At 41.0% G+C, this 18212-nt stretch overlaps 1 protein-coding gene across 1 annotated transcript; it reads right to left on the minus strand.

The window, feature by feature from the left end:
- Positions 1 to 304: 304 nt before the first annotated feature.
- Positions 305 to 15348, minus strand: LOC307270949 (cullin-associated NEDD8-dissociated protein 1-like; the record flags this gene model as incomplete). The annotated part of the gene is made up of 18 exons (XM_080054838.1): positions 15069 to 15348; positions 12661 to 12736; positions 12148 to 12215; positions 11200 to 11354; positions 9704 to 9827; positions 9246 to 9333; positions 8416 to 8584; positions 7848 to 7953; positions 6821 to 6966; positions 6525 to 6676; positions 5892 to 6032; positions 5139 to 5280; positions 4474 to 4682; positions 2799 to 2967; positions 2389 to 2478; positions 1789 to 1942; positions 721 to 958; positions 305 to 373 (listed from the first exon to the last, which is right to left on the minus strand). Coding segments are annotated over exons 1-18 (2364 nt in total), but the record flags the coding sequence as incomplete, so codon positions are not given.
- Between the last annotated feature and the right edge of the window lie 2864 nt (positions 15349 to 18212).

Below are 18212 nucleotides of genomic sequence, written 5' to 3' on the forward strand. Positions count from 1 at the left end.
GTTGGTTACATGACGGAAATGTTTTCGTGTACACGGTTTACCATTATCATCGTTTATCTTTTTTTTTTTTTAAATGTTATGATTTACTAACCGGTAACACATGTACACGTGCACACCCCTAGTCCGTACCGTGTGTGAGCTGAAAACAATTCCAGTGTTAATACAGAGGATAGGCTCTGTAAACTGGTATGTAAACAAAGGGGACTGTGATAACACTGGATTTTTTTCTCAGTACTCCACAATACGAAGATATTCACAAATTTACAATACACACCCACACACACAGTCTCTTCCCCTGTGTTACCTGGTAGAAGTCGAGCATGGCGGTGAGAGCTCCTCCCTGTAGTAACGGGGAGCTGACCAGTGCTATGAGCTAAGTGAGGATGCTCAAAGGGGTGTGGTATGTAAACTAAGGGGGTCCACCCTAGCTACTAGCAACATGCCCATTCACAGAGCCTAGGCTGTGTATTAACACCTTTTCTTTTCATTGGGGATATTTACTGATTCTGACTAAAAGGGATGTTGACAACAAGCTTTCCCCAGAATCACTGACTGCACCTTTAAAGCTAAAAAAAAATAAAAAATGATTTCATATTTAAGACACACACACACACACACACACACACACACACACACACACACACACACACACACACACACACACACACACACACACACACACACACACACACACACACACAGTCTCTTCCCCTGTGTTACCTGGTAGAAGTCGAGCATAGCGGTGAGGGCTCCTCCCTGTAGTAACGGGGACCTGACCAGTGCTATGAGCTGCGTGAGGATGTTCCCTCCGCTCAGCTGACCCAGAGACGAGGGGTGAGTGACAGCCAGCGTGGACAGGAAGCTCAGGGCCATCTGGGACACGTGCATATCACTCTCACTGATCAGAGGAGGGAGCTCTGCCAGGACAGCGTCTACCATCACAGGGGTCACCGCAGAACTGAGGGGAATACAGGAGGAAATGAGTGAGTGAGTGAGTGAGTGAGTGACAGAGAGAGAGGGGGAAGGGAGAGTGTGTGTCACCACAGAACTGAAGGGAAATAAAATAGAAATTAAATTAAATTAAAGACAATTCAATTGAATTTGATGAAAAAGAAATGTCTGTGTGTCTCTCTGTCTTTGTGTGTTTCTCTGTGAGTGAGTGAGTGAGTGAGTGAGTGAGTGAGTGAGTGAGTGAGTGAGTGAGTGTGTGTATCTGTCCGTCCGTCCGTCCGTGTGTGTCTGTCTGTCTGTCCCCCTCCCTCCCTCCCTCCCTCCCTCCCTGTCTGTCTCACCTGTAGTTTCTGAGCAGTATATCCAGAGCAGCCAGCGTGCAGAGCTTCAGAGCTCTCTATCTGTCTGTCCCCCTCCCTCCCTGTCTGTCCCCCTCCCTGTCTGCCTGTATGTCTGTCTGTCCCCCTCCCTCCCTCCCTGTCCCCCTGCCTGTCTCCCTTCCTCCCTCCCTCCCTGTCTCCCTGCCTGTCTGTCCCCCTCCCTCCCTCCCTGCCTGTCTGTCTGTCCCCCTTCCTCCCTCCCTGTCTGTCCCCCTCCCTCCCTCCCTCCCTCCCTGTCTGTCTGTCCCCCTCCCTCCCTGTCTGTCCCCCTCCCTCCCTCCCTGTCTGTCCCCCTCCCTCCCTGTCTGTCTTACCTGTAGTTCCTGAGCAGTATGTCCAGGGCAGCCAGGGTGCAGAGCTTCAGAGCTCTATCTCCCTCCCTCCCTCCCTCCCTCCCTCCCTGTCTGTCTGTCCCCCTGCCTCCCTCCCTGTCTGTCCCCCTCCCTGTCTGTCTTACCTGTAGTTCCTGAGCAGTATGTCCAGGGCAGCCAGGGTGCAGAGCTTCAGAGCTCTCTGGTTCTTCCTGAGGAACGAGGCGAGGATAGGAACCGCGTCGGGCAGAACCGGCCGCAGGTCGATCTTCAGAGAGGAGCCGGCGATCAGAGTCATCGCTGGAAGAAAAATACAAAATAATATATTTTAAATAGCTATAAAAAAATGTTATGAAGTAAAAAAAAATAACAAAAAAAAAACATGGAAATAAAGTTAAAAAAATTATTATGAAAAAGTTAAATTGAGAAAAGTATAAAAATAAAAGTTATAAAAAATATTTTTGAAAAGTTAAAAAATGTATGTTTTTATTATATAATTTGAATAAATAATCAATTTAAAAAAACTATATATAAAAAGAAATTATTTAAAATATATTGAAAATTCTAAAATGTTACAAAAGAAGTTACAAAGTTAAAAAGTTGTTATAGAAATGTTCTATAATGGGATTTGAACAGCTTTACACTGACTTCAAAAGGCCTGAGCATGTACAGTAGGTTGTAGGTACAGGTAGGCTGCATCAGGCCTGACCATAGTGTGCTGCATCAGGTGTGTCTGGGCTCGTTACCTTTCACTGTGGTCAGTCGGGTGATTTCGTTCTTTAGTCGTTCCAGGAAGATGAGCAACGTCCCGGGCAGCTCCGTGGGAAGACGGTCGCCTGGAAGAACAGAGGTTTAAGTTTATAAGAACATATACATAAATAACTAAGAATAAGTTATAAAAAAGTGGTAAAAATATACATATAAAAGTATAAAACATTTAAATAATAATAATAAAAAAAATTAAGCCAAAAAAGTTTAAACAAAATGATAATAAAGAAAAAAGGTATATATTCTTTTTCTAATAAAAGTGAGAATACATTTTTTAAAGTTGGGAGAAGCTTTAGTATGTTGTGATGGTGCAGGTGCTTTTTTTGTTAGTGAAAAAACTTCAACAAATATATTGTGAGAAAAAACGTTGGTAGAACTGAGTGGTTACCGAGGTTACAGATGATCTGCCCCATACAGGAAATGGCTCGTTCCTTGACTTCCTGGTCGATGTCTGCGGCCTTCAGGCGCTTGATGGTGCAGGTGAAGAGGTCGCTGATGTAGGGGGAGGGGTCAAAGCTATCCGAGGATTCTGGTTGGCTGTCCAAGGGCCGGATCACCTGGAGGGAGAGAGACAATATAAATTAATTAAAAAAATATTAAAAGTTTTTTTTAAATAAGGAATAGGCAGAGAGAAAACATATGTAAATTAATAAAAAATATTTAAAAAATTTAGAATAATTATACATAGGGGAAGGTGGGGTGATTTGTGCATTTTGGAAGTTGCAAAACCCCTTGTTTCTAGAAAACCGTGGAAGAAATTGGAAATGTGACCACATATTTAAGAAGAGCCATCCATTTGACTCATCCTGTAAAGAAGGGAGACACAAGGAATAAGATATAAGCACATTTAAGCTCAAAAAACTGTGTTTTGCCTTTCAAAGTAAAATTTCCATGATCAAGGTTTTTTGATTATTGTGTCTGAACAATTATAGACACGTTTGAAAACATTTGACACATGTTTTAGTGCTTTGGTATACTACACTTTGAGTCTATATAGTTAGCACAATGTCAACCCTAAATTGCTGCATCATGCCTATTATCCAAAATTCTGGGGATGGGGTGATTTGTGCGCAAGGGCCTGGGTGAGTTATAAGTAAGTAAGTAAGTAAAATGTATTTATAAAAGCACATTTATGACAGTTTGCACTGTCCAAAGTGCTGTACATAGTGCATTCAGTAGGTAAACAATGAAGGTACAATAACAATAACCAAAATAAAAGACGTAAAGCCCATACATCCACATAAACACAAATAGTAGTGCAGAGGTAAGATAGTTAATGGGGAGGAAACACCAGGGTGTACATATGGGTTTTGAGCCTTGATTTAAAGGCAGAAATGTAGGGGGAATCACATTTGTCAGGTGGCAGTTGGTTCCACAAGCACGGAGCAACTAGTGCAAAGTACATTTCTGAGAGTTGTGCCAGTGGCATGGCTGTATACGCTGGTCACCAAAAGAAAGTGATTGTCTACAGTAGCTCAGAAGAGAGTGACATCTCAATTCCACTTAACGACACCACTGATGAGAGTTCAGATGGCCAGAAAGATGATGATGGTGACTTTGTCATTATGACACAATGACGCACAAATCACCCCACGTAGTGGGGTGATTTGTGCGTCAAGACAACTTTTTTTCCGAAAGCTATATTTCTTAAACAGTTTATTCCAGATCCAAAGTTTTTATTGCCAGGGATGCACAACATCCTGAAATATAAGTACATATTTGAGTTGGAGACATAACTGTCAAGGCCTCACTTTAAAATCACTTTGAGTAAAAAGTTGCACAAATCACCCCACCTTCCCCTATATATTTTTTTACAATCGGAGGACTCTGATTGGCTGTTAAGAGGCCAAATAACCGCTTGCAAAAAAGTTGAAAGTTGAAAAAAAAAAGTATATTAAATTTTAAAAAAGTTTATAAAATAGATAAAATATATTTTTAATAAATATTTCAAAGTAATAAAATATATAAAAAAGGTTTTAGAAAAACAAGTAGAAAAAAAAAATTGTTAATTGTTAAAATAAATAAAAAAAAAAATAAAAATAAAAAATAAATCAAATCTTCACCTTGACTAGCTGCTGTGTGACGAGCAGGGCCTCTGAGGTGATCTTGTAGAAGGGGTCTCCCACGCACGCCACCACGGGCGGCACCAGCGCCGGCACATGGGCGTGGAACGCGTGCGCCGGGTGAGTCACCATGACGACGTGGAGGCAGGCCAGAGCATCGATCTTCAGGTTGGAGCTGCTGGACTTATCGTTCAGCGAGAAGATGATTCCTGAAGGACAAACACACAGAACACATTTAAACATATTATCTTAAATCTGACGACATTCTACCTGTTTTCATTTGTTTTTGCTCTACATTTGATTGACTCGACATCATTCCTCAACTGATCTATCGAGGATAAATAAAGTTAAATTAAAAATAAATTTAATTATTTATTAGGGCGTTGTTGCTTTTTTATTGGATAGGATTTAGTGAAAAGAAATGATACTGAAATACTGAATTTATTTCAAAATAAAAAATATTGTATATATTATTTTTCGCCACGTTGAAGATTTTTTTTAATTTTCTAATTCTTCTCAAAACATTATTAATTATGTGAATAAAGTAATCTAAGTGTGCAAAAAAAAAAAAAAAAAAAAAAGATGATGATGATATAATTATTATTGGTAATGATATAATGAGTAATAGTAATAGTAATATTGTATATATAGTGATGCATTATTACCTGGTATTAGCACGGGGATGTGTGTGGTCAGGGCTCCGGGCAGAACATTCACCAACTCTGTCAACATGTTGAAACAGCACTGACGAGTCTTCACACTCTTCTCCTTCAGCTGCTTGTGGAGAGCTTTGACTATCATAGGGACCTAAAGACAGACAGACAGGCACACAGACAGACAGACAGGCAGGCAGGCAGACAGGCAGACAGACAGACAGACAGACAGGCAGGCAGGCAGACAGGCAGACAGACAGACAGACAGACAGACAGGCAGGCAGACAGACAGACAGACAGACAGGCAGGCAGACAGACAGGCAGGCAGACAGACAGACACACAGACAGACAGACAGACACAGAGACAGACAGACATATACACAGACAGACAAATTAACAAGTGTAAAAAGTCTCAACTTCTAAAGCACTTAAATCAACTAAATTTTCCATAATCATTCTTAGCACTTTTCTGAAGGTTATTACAGAAGGATTTGTTCATATGTTGTTCACTGTCTGATCTATGAGACATTTTGTTATTAAAAACATGAAAGACCTGTACATAGTATTGTATTTGATTTATAAACCAAGTTTATTAAGATTATATTGTTATGAATCGCCTACCTCTACTCTCGCTCCCAGACACACACACACAGACAGACAGACAGACAGATAGACAGACAGACAGACAGACAGACAGACAGACAGACAGACAGACAGACAGACAGACAGACAGACAGACAGACAGACAGACAGACAGACAGATACCTGGCTCTGTAGCATGGTGAGCGGTGTCTCTCCCTGCTCCATGGCGTCTGGATCAGCCAGCCAGCTCTGAGCGGGTCTGGTCTGCTTCAGTAGAGACAGGTAGGCGTGGAACACATCCGCCTTCACATTCTCCTCTCGCTCCTACAACACACACACACACACACACACACACACACACACACACATCAATATCATTATATATCTGTGTGTGTGTGTGTGTGTGTGTGTGTGTGTGTGTGTGTGTGTGTGTGTGTGTGTGTGTGTGAGTGTCTCGCTCCTGTAAACTAGTTATAAAAAAATGTTGTGATTAAACTTCTAAAATTGAATATCGATGAAAAGTTCCTTTTTCCTGTAATTTAATTAAAACAAATTAAACTTTCGTATTTCATACAGATTCATTACAAAATAAGTGTTATGAATCTTTGCTTTTCAGAAGGTCGACATATCTGTTTTATGTAATTTAGCTATTTATTCTATAGTACTTCTTCTTCTTCTTGGTCTTCCAACAGGCGCATTTCCCCAGGACGCCCACTATATATAAAAACGTGTAAGGCCGTTAAGTTTGTCCGTTCTGAGCTACTGTAGAAACATGGCGGTGCAACATGGCGGCATCCTTGCAGATTTTTTTTTTACCTTGAAGCGACAGACGAGAGCCGGAGACACAGAGCGGTAGAACTCCGGCAGCATCTCATGACGCGTCGACACCACGGCGTCAAGACACTTAGCGGCCGCACGGCGAACCTTCCAACTCATGTCATCATCATCACTGTATTCATCATCACTGCCTGATGGAGAGAATAAGAGAGAGAGAGAGAGAGAATTGAAGATTTTTGAAAAACCTTTATTTAAAAAAAAATTAATTATGTAAAATGTTTAAAAAATTAAAACTTACCAATAAAAATGAACAATATCTAATATCTAATCCGTACCTTGGTAATCTTCATCGTTCTGCTCTGCGTCCATCGCGTTGTCGTCTTCGTCCTCATCGTCAAAGTTGTAGTTGGGGTCGTAGGTCAGGTAGCGCAGGCAGATAGAGATCACCGTGGCAACGTGGGGGTAAACCTCTTTAGGACACCTGCAACCATAGCAACAACATTCATATTAACAGCAGCAAATTCAAATGAACACCATGATATCCTTTAACCAATTTAAACATACCATCTTAAATCTGCCAAACTCTACCTGTTACTGTTTTAATTAGGCTGCAACCATAACAATGTTAAAATCAATGTTAAACTAACACCACTATTAAAGGTGTAGTCAGTGATTCTGGAGAACGTTTGTTGTCAAATCAGTGAACATCTCCTCATGATCCGCTACCTGTCTGTGCTGTGTTTTTGTGCTGGAAAATGAATCCAGTGTTAATACACAGCCTAGGCTCTGTAAATGGGTTCGTTACTAGCTATGTTGGCCCCCCTTTGTTAACATGCACTTTGTTTACATACCAGTTTACAGAGCCTTGGCTTTGTACAGCAAGAGATTTTAAGACAGGTATCATGAGGATATATATTTTTTTTTTTAAGATATTTTTTGGGCATTTTTATGCTTTATTGATAGTGCAGAGAGACAGAGGTGAAATGGGGCAGAGAGGGGAGTGACATGCAGAGAACGACCGCGGGTGGGAATCGAACCCGGGTCTGCTGCTGGGCCCGGCCCGGGAGGGGGACGCCCTACCAACTGAGCTAAAGGCGCCCCCATCATGAGGATATTTTTACTTTTGTCAAAAGGGGATTTTGACAACAAGCGTTAGGTATTAAGAAAAACTATATAAAAATAGCATTCTTAGCACTGATGGTCTCGTTTGCTGTTACATGAAATTTATGATCATCAGAGGAAAAATTAGACTGTTTCAGAAATATCTAAAAAGTTCCTCGTAGCGACTTTAAACTTTCAGACAGTAATAAATGAGTGTTAGTGTGTGTGCGTGTGTGTGTGTGTGTGTGTGTGTGTGTTTACCTCCGTACGAAGGACTCAAAGGCCTGGATACAGTATTCTCTCAACTCGTCATCGTCAACGTTACAGAACTTCACCACCAGCGGAATGATCTTCTCCAGATACTCTCCTGCACAGACACATAGTAAATGGACTTGACTTAGATAGCGCTTTTTAGCCGATTTTCTCAGCCCCAAAGCGCTTTACATTTCTTACCACACACACACACACACACTCATACACCGATGGCAGTAGCTGCCATGCAAGGCGCTCTCTGAACCATCGGGAGCAATGTGGGGTTCAGTGTCTCTTTGCCCAGGGACACTTGGACATGTGGCGGGGAGACGGGGGATCGAACCACCGACCCTGTAACCTAGTGGACGACCGCCCTACACACTTCCCCACAGCCGCCCCGTTGTGTTGTTTAGTGAACACAGTTTGAGTTTAGGTTCAAGTCAAATCCAGTAGCTGTCAAGATCTCCACACACACACACACACACACACACACACACCCCCCACACCCCCCCCCCCCCACACACACACACACACCCCTCCCCCCCACACACACACACACACCCCTCCCCCCCCTTACCGATCCGATGTCCTGCCTGCCTGCTGATGGCGGCGGTGCACTGGATGTACGTCCTGGTGGTGCTCATGTTGTCGTTGCGTCCCAGCTCAGCTAACAGATGTTCTATCAGATCTATGAAGACCAGGTTCCCACAGGACATCACCAGGTGCCCCAGGGCCATGATCGTCCTCTGGAAGATCATAGAAAAATACACCATTTAAAAATATTGCATATATTGTAAAAAGTGTTCATTCGGGGGCGCCCATAGCTCAGTTGATAGGGCGTCCCCCCCTCCGGACCAAGGCTCTGGGTTCGAATCCTGCATGTCCCCCCCTCTTTGCCCCATTTCAACACTGTCTCCCCAATCGGTCTAATAAAGCAAAAATGCCCAAAAAATAATCTTTAAAAAATAGTGTTTGTTTGGAAAAAAAATAAAATGTCAATAAAAATTGTTTAAGGAAAAAAAAAAAAAGTGTTCATTTGTTCATTACATTGCACATCTCAATTTAATTAATCTTCTTTTTACTTTCTATTCTGTTATTTTTATAAACCAGTTTTTATATTGTTGTACCTTTTTGCACTATATTGTATAGTGAAAATGCTGACAGCCCCAAAATATATTTAATATACACAACATAAACCATGCCATGTTCAAAGTCACTTAAATCCCCTTTCTTCCCCATTCTGATGCTCGGTTTTAACTTCAATAAGTTGTCCTGACAACGTCTACGTGCCTAAATGCATTGAGTTGCTGACATGTGGCTGGCTGATTAACAAGAAAATGAACCGCTGTACCTCGTAAAGTGTCCGGTGAGTGTATATATACAGTATCCATGGAGACGCAGACGTACCTTTCTAACTGCCAGTCTGGGGGAGGTGAGCTGAGGCAGCAAACAGCTGAGGATGGAGGGATGGAAGTTCACCAGCAAACCTCCCTGTCTGGAGAGAGAGAGACACACACACACACACACACACACACACACACACACACACACACACACACACACACACACACACACACACACACACGTTAATAGCTGTTTGTTTACACACACACGGATTCTGCAAGATAGCACTTACCAAAAACACATCAAATTCATTTTCAAAACTTTAATGAAACACAAAACTAAAACTTTTTCCTAAACATTTACGGTAAACCGACCGTACACAACCCTTATTTGTACATTTCCATCAATTAATGTAGAGATGCCTATCTAAAGACAGACAGCCAGAGACACACAGACACACACACACACACACACACACACACACACACAGACACACACAGACACACACACAGGTCAGGTACCTGCAGAGCATGTCTGCCATGATGTCCAGAGCCTCCAGTTGGACTGACACGTCTTCCTGCTTGGCGATGGCGCTGGTCAGACGGCCCGTTATCTTCTTACACACACTGGCAGCCAGAGCAGAACCTGACGCACACAAGACAACATTATTATATTAGATTATCTTCTGGTTTTAAAGTCCTAACACAGCAAATTCCAAATAAAATCTACAAAAAAAATAAAAATAAATGTCATTGTCTATGTAACTTTTCTTCTCTGGTGTTGGCTCTGTAAAATATTGCCCTAAGTGGCCGCTGGCTGTGGCAGCTACGTGACATCGTAGCAGTGGGACACAGTGTAACCAACTGATTCATTTATTGACGAGGAAAAACACCACACAATAAACAGTGCTGTGCTCACATTTTTTGCCAAAACACACTGACTCTCTTCACTCTAGCCGAGGTGACTACACACGGCGGAAATGATTCTTTCGACCAATAAACGGACAGCATGTGTAGCTCCGCCTTTTCGGCACCCTTTCAGGCGGCTGGTACCCCTACGGAGGAGTACCGGAAATGGGAGCGGCTTAGAGCGGTTAGGCTCGCTTATATCCGTACCCTACCCAAATAACCGGACCGCTCCGACCCACTGGAAACAAGACATTAGTATATTTACCACTGGAGGCAGAGAGAGAGACAGAGAGGGAGAGAGAGAGAGAGGGAGAGGGAGAGAGAGAGAGACAGAGACAGAGACAGAGAGAGACAGAGACAGAGAGGGAGAGGGAGAGAGAGACAGAGAGAGAGAGAGAGAGAGAGGGAGAGAGAGACAGAGAGAGAGAGACAGAGAGGGAGAGAGAGAGAGAGGGAGAGGGAGAGAGAGAGAGAGAGAGACAGAGACAGAGAGAGACAGAGACAGAGAGGGAGAGGGAGAGAGAGACAGAGAGAGAGAGAGAGAGAGAGAGAGAGAGAGAGAGACAGAGAGAGAGAGAGAGAGAGACAGAGAGAGAGAGAGAGAGAGAGAGAGAGAGACAGAGAGAGAGAGAGAGAGAGAGAGAGAGAGAGAGACAGAGAGGGAGAGAGGGAGAGAGAGAGACAGAGAGAGAGAGAGAGAGAGAGAGAGAGAGAGAGAGAGAGAGAGAGGGAGAGAGAGAGACAGAGAGGGAGAGAGAGACAGAGACAGAGAGAGAGACAGATAGGGAGAGAGAGAGAGAGACAGAGAGGGAGAGAGAGAGAGACAGAGAGAGAGAGAGAGAGAGAGAGAGACAGAGAGAGAGAGAGAGACAGAGACAGAGAGGGAGAGAGAGAGACAGAGAGAGAGAGAGAGACAGAGAGAGAGAGAGAGACAGAGAGGGAGAGAGAGAGAGAGACAGAGAGGGAGAAAGACAGAGAGACAGAGAGGGAGAGGGAGAGAGGGAGAGAGAGACAGAGAGAGAGAGAGAGAGAGACAGAGAGAGAGAGAGAGAGAGAGAGAGAGAGAGACTGGACCCGACCTACTGGAAACAAGGCATTAGTATATTTACCACTGGAGGCGGGCGGTAACTCTCCGATGACGGTCTTCAGTCCGATGGATGAAATGTCTCTGAGTTGTTCTTTGTCCGACAGCATGTTGGTGCAGAGCGTGTCCACGATAGTCTCCACCTGGTACTCCTTCACCTTGCTGACCAGAGGGCCCAGGCTGCACGCAAACAAACGCACCCACGGGTTAGAATATATACGAGAAACAAACGCACCCGTAGCTTTAATAAACACAAACACAAAGACCTGATACTCCTTCACACAGGGCCCAGGCTGCACGCGAACAAGCGCACCCGCAGGTTAAAATATATACAAAAAAAAACGCACATACAGTTCAAAACATACACACAATCAACGCAGCCACACTTCAGATAGACAGGTGCATCTCAGAACATTCGTATATCATGGTAAAGTCCATTCAAAAAGTGAGACTTGTATCTATATTCTAGAAGATTCATTACAAGGTGAAACATGTCAGGCCTTTTTCTTTTGTTTTCATGTTGATGATAACGGCTTATAAAGCTCGTGGAATAAAAAAAAAATCACATGTCAAAATATTAGGATATTACATAAAACCAATTACTCTAATAAAAAAGGATTTATAATACAGAAATATCAGCCTTCTGGAAAGTTAATTTCACTTAATGAAATATTAATAATAATAATATATTTGACTATATGAAAGTTTGACTTTTTGAATTAATTTACAGTAAAAAAAAAAAGGAACTTTTCATTGATATTACATTGTTTCCTAGACACACACACACACACACACACACACACACACACACACACACACACACACACACACACACACACACACACACACACACACACACACACACACACACACACACACACACACACACACACACACACACACACACACACACACACACACACACACACACACACACACACATTTTAAAACAATATTGAGTTAGTTTGTTTACCATTTGACAGCCAGGTTCTGGACTTCTCCGTTCTTGTCTTCCAACAGTTTGAGAATCATCCTCACCACCTGTCAATCAAAACATCAATCAATCGATCAATCAATACCTTAACAGTGTGTTCACCCCCCAGATAGCTATTAAATATAAATTAATTAATTACAGCTCCGGAAAAAGTTAAGAGACCAGTCTGGATTTTTCTTAAATCTCCATCTCTACATAACTTATTGAAAATGCTTTTAATGACAAACAATGTTTTGAGAATTTGGTAGAAATGTTGTCAGTAGTTTATATTATAAAACCAAAATGTTCATTCTACTCAAACATATGCCTCTAAATAGTAAAACGAGAGACACTGAATATTTGGAGTGGTCTCTTAATTTTTTCCAGAGCTGTATCTATCTATCTATCTGTCTGTCTGTCTGTCTGTCTGTCTGTCTGTCTGTCTGTCTCTTCATTTTTCCAGAGCTGTATTTCTAATAATAATAAATAAATGCAAACAGTTTTCAGACCGACCTTCCTCTCACTGTCGTCGTCCAGTTTGATAGAATCTTTCTGCAGCTCCGTCATCAGATCGTTAGTCGCCATAAACCTGCAGAAATAAATAAATAATAAGTTAAAGCCACAGTGTGTAACATCTGAGTATTTAGCCACATCTAGAGGTGAGATTCTAGAAGTCAACGCTCCCTTGCTAACCCCTCCCTTTAGAGGAGAATTTACAGAAGCTACGGTGGCCTTTAAGGACAAGAAGCTATAGTTACTAAAGATGGCATCATCCACCACTGCCTCAAGTCTTTCCTACAATATCAAGTGATGAGGTGAAGACGTATTTAGTTATTTATTCTATAGTACTTCTTCTTCTTCTTCTTGGTCTTCCAACAGGTGCATTTCCCCAGGACGCCCACTATATATAAAATGTACCTGTTTGTACATGTTGAGTATGTAGGAGGGAGGACGTTAGTAGGGCTTTTCCAAACACAGCCAATATGTTTATTTTCCGGCAAAATGGCCGAACATTGACATGATAAAAAAGCGATTTATATTCTGTGTGTGTGTGTGTGTGTGTGACAGCTCTGACGCACGGTTAAATAAAGTTATTAGAATTATCTCCTCACGCAGAGAGACGCAGTATTAAGGCACAAGGATTTAGAAAGGCTCTTATGGCTTTGCTTGTTTGTGGTCGGCACACACACACACACACACTGTCACAGACACACACACACACACACACACTGTCACAGACACACACACAAACACACACACTCACTCACTGTCACATACACACACAGTCACATACACACAGGCGTGCGCACAAACACACACATGCACACTCACACACTCACTCACTGACAGAAACGCAACACACACAAACACTCACATCCATACTAACAACCACATGCACACACAAACACACACACAAATGCGCACACTCACTGACACACACACTAACAAACACGTGCACACTAACAAACACACACACTCACACACAGCTTTTAACAGTGACTGAGAAACTGACAAGTCTCACAATTTCACGGATTTAAAAGGAGAAGATTTGCTCTGAATTTTGTGTCTTAAACATGGCGGACACACACACACACACACACACACACACACACACACACACACACACACACACACACACACACACACACTGTCTGATTAACTGAACGCAAAGTCTTATTGCTTAAAAGTGTAGTCAGTGATTCTGGAGAACGCTTGTTGTCAACATAACTTTGTCAAATTCAGTGAATATCTCCTCATGATCCGCTACCTGTCTGTACTGTGTGTGTGCTGGGGAAAAAATCCAGAGTCAATATACAGCCTAGGCTCTGTAAACGTGCGTGTTGCTAGCTATGGTGGGCTGGTCCCCTTTGTTTACATACCAGTTTACAGAGCCTAGGCTGTGCATTTACGCTAGTCTTTTTTTCAGCGCACACAAAAGTACAGACAGGTAGTGGATCATGAGGAGATATTCACTGATTTTGACAGCAAGTGATTTTGACAACAAGCGTTCTCCAGAATCACTGACTGCACCTTTAGAAGCATAAAACTGACCAAACCTGACATTAGTTTTTTAATGTAGAAATAAAAAAATTAACGTGGCGTCAAACTGTGTTAAGTTCAATAAAGTTTTAGCTGAAAAAAAACATTTAATTCATTGAAAGTGTCATTACTGTGTTTTCAATAATCTGTGAATAACAGTTGAGTTGACTACAGGTTCAAATTTGAAATACTGTTTACTTGACACGGTAAACCCGGATGTTAACACCTACTGCTACCAATAGTAAACAAATTAATTCAATTATAAAAAAAGGAAAACATAATTTAATAATATTAAGCACATTTAAATTAATAAGGAAAACATTATAATAATCTAAATAAATAGTTTTCCCGAAAATAATAAATTCAAATAACAAATAAATTACAAAAAAATATATACATAGGAGGACATAAAAACACTAACAATAATCATTCACATGTTTACGTCTGTTTTGGTGAATTCAGTGATAAGTCTGTGATATTTATTTTGATTTCTCTCGTGTGTTTGTCCTCATTTTAGGTGCTTTTTCGCCTTAAATAATTAAAAATACTCAAATAAATACATTTTACAGATGAATGACAATGCTAAATGAGTATAGCTAAATAGTAACATAATATATACACAAATAAACATGCTGAAATCCACATTAACTCTTCGCCAACTTCTATAAATCACATTTTTAATCAAATGTATGATTCAAACTCATCACGCAGCTTGCAGTGAGTTGGTTGAGTGAGCTAGCAAGTGAAAGCTAACGTGTTGCTAGCAGTTAGCATGCTAGCCTGCGGCCTGTCAAAGCGGCTATTTTAAGATATTTCTGTTGATACTATAAATCAAAATGGATGCCGAACATTTGAATTAAAGTTGATTTGTCGGATTTTACCTGAAGTCCTTGTCGCTTGAGGTCATTTTCTCCAGCAAATTGGAGATGTGGTACGAGGCGCTCGCCATGTTGGTGCAGTTTTTAGCCGTTAACAGTTAGCTTGTTGCTGTTGGCCGTCTGGTAGGGTCTGTATGGGTCCGTGTGTGTCCGTGTTTGAGTGTCCCAATGCCGGGTGCGCTCTCACGTCAAACCCGATGGTTAAACGCGGTCGTTTGAACCTGTTTATGTCGCGTTTTTAGCTGTATATTTTGTGTTGCTACAGCGGCTGGTGGTTGCTCATCCCAGGGCGCGGAGCTTGGTTTGTTTCAAAGCAGCTCCCGTTCGCTGTCTGCAGAGGGGCGGGGTTAGTGGGTTCGTTAGCCGACGCTGATGCGGGGTCAGAGGGCAAAGATTCATCCGTGAATGTTTGTTAAGTTATATTATCTCACAATCTATGGTCACCCAAAATACTAAGAACGAGTATCAAGGCAAGGGCTGAGGAAAGGTCTTTTTTATTTATTTAACACAAGTGAAAATGGCAAAAAAAAAAAAATAATAATTATGTACTGTAAGAAGAAAAGTCGAAATATCGAGACAAAAACTGCGACACATATCTATTTAATTAAGTATATGTGATTAATTAACGGACATTTATGCGGCTATTTTTATTTATTTTAATGTTTTACATGTAGCCTATTACTGCACATTTTTATTCAATGATTGTTGACCTATTGTTATATTAAAAACAATCTGCTAAACATCTTCATCTGTGTGTGTGTGTGTGTGTGTGTGTGTGTGTGTGTGTGTGTGACTTGAATGTGTGTGTGTGTGTGTGTGTGTGTGTGTGTGTGTGTGTGTGTGTGTGTGTGTGTGTGTGTGTGCGTGTGTGTGTGTGTGTGTGTGTGACTTGAATACCCATCAGTGAATGTTTGTGTACACACACAAACATTCACTGTCTGACATCTTTCATTGATGCACATATTGAAGGCAGGTCTGTGTGTGTGTGTGTGTGTGTGTGTGTGTGTGTGTGTGTGTGTGTGTGTGTGTGTGTGTGTGTGTGTGTGTGTGTGTGTGTATGTGTCTGTGTGTGTGTGTTTCTGTGTGTCCATTCGCGTGTCTGTTTGCAGTGTATGTGTGTGTGTGTCTGACATTTTTAATTTATGCACCCAGGGGCAGGTCTGTGCGTGTCTCTGAAATATTTCTAATGGTTTTCATAATCTCCCTCCTTCACCTGCGGCAGGTGTGTCTCTGCAGAAACACATTCGTTCTTGTTTTCTTTTTGCAAAATGATAAATAAAACAATGGTTGCGTTCCGAATCGCATACTTTCTACTATATAGTATGTAGAAAAAAGATTTAGGATGTCCCGATTCTTGTGGCCAGATTTAGGATGGTTAGAAGTACCCGGATGTTCTACTTCATGCGGCCAAGATTGTTAGTGTTGAAAACAGCATCCTATTTGGGCGATTCTGACCCACAATCCAGTGCGCATGTGAAGTGACGTCACATCGACGAAGCCTCCATATGAAAACAAACAGGGATGCGACGGAAGTAAAAGCAAGAGGCAAGATCAAGGCGCAATGTTATGATGAAATAAGAGAGTATAGTATGTCCCAATAGTATGCCTACTGCATCCTAACTAGATTCTTTTAATCGTCGGATGTAGAATGTAGAATAGAAAAAAGAAAGAGTATGAGATTCGGAACGCAACCAAAGTGTAGGGTCAAGTTGACTGCATCCTGCATATTGTATATATTTGTCATCACATTGCACATTTCATTTAAACTTCTACTTTTTACTTTCTATTCTATTTTATATCGTACAAACGACCCACCTTTTTACATCTGCATACCCCCCCCCCCGATCCCCCCTTCCTCATCACCTCACCACCCATTGTACAACTTATTTTAAACTGTTTTTAATTATATTTGTGTACCTGCTTTTATACTGTATATGTTTTTGAATTCTGTGAATGTACGGCGACCTTGAGAGCCTTGAAAGGCGCCTCCAAATAAAATGTATTATTATTATTATTATTATTATTATTATTATTATTATTATTATTATTATTATTATTATTATTATTATTATCATTATTATTATTATTATTATTATTATTGTTGTTGTTGTTATTATTATTATTATTATTATTATTATTATTATTATTATTATTATTATTATTATTATTATTATTATTATTATTACAAACAATTCCTTTGCACTACTCAGTATTTAGAACGTATCTAATGTGAATATGATGTAGGTTATGTTTATCTTATTCTACTATATATTATTTTGTTATTGTTCATATTGCACTGTGGGTCAGAGATAAACGCTATTTTGATTCTTTCAAAGGTTTTTTTATTCAACAAAAGATTTGTGAAGCAATTACAGTACAATGATTAAGTTTTTTCCCCTTTTTTCTTCCCCCTGAACACACCCCGCCCATATCCCACCCCCACACCTCGCCCATATCCCACCCCCCACCCCGCCGCCCATATCCCACCCCCCCACCCCCCCACACCCAACCACAAACAATCCTGCATCAAAAAATCAGCACAAAAAACAATACACAATGTTAAAAGTGACATAAACGAAATACACGCTACAAGAAACAAAAATAAACAATCAAAATTAAAAATTAAAATTAAATTAAATTAAATTAAATCAAATAAAAGAGGGGGGGGGTAGCTACTCTTCTATAGTTGTTGTTGGTTTTTTTAAATAATTTAGGAGGGGGCGCCAAATTCTGTCAAATTTATTCTCGGATCCCTGGGTAGTATAACGTATTTTCTCTGAATTCGTACATGACATCGCCATTTTGATTCTGATGCATGTCTTGGATATATCAGATAACTGACAACAACAGTTTGACTTTGACTTGATGCGATTAATGTGAGAATTAAAGCTTGGGTATATGATTATTTATTTTTATTTTTGTGCTTTTATTTTAATGGTTTTCCAATTGTTTTATGCAGGTATATGATTTCTGATTGGTCAAAGTTAACATGAGCTGTAAACTTTGACCAATCAGAGCGAGGCTTCGATTCTCTGTTCTTATTGGCTGTTGGGACTGTCCATTCACTTTGGCACCGACGTTGTTGGTGTAGAGCGTGTCAGGGAGGGACCATAGGGGAGGGACCAAAGAGAACAAGTGGAGCGGTTG

The sequence above is a fragment of the Ammodytes marinus genome, assembly GCF_949987685.1.
Source record: "Ammodytes marinus genome assembly, contig: scaffold_472, whole genome shotgun sequence".
Taxonomy (NCBI): domain Eukaryota; kingdom Metazoa; phylum Chordata; class Actinopteri; order Uranoscopiformes; family Ammodytidae; genus Ammodytes; species Ammodytes marinus.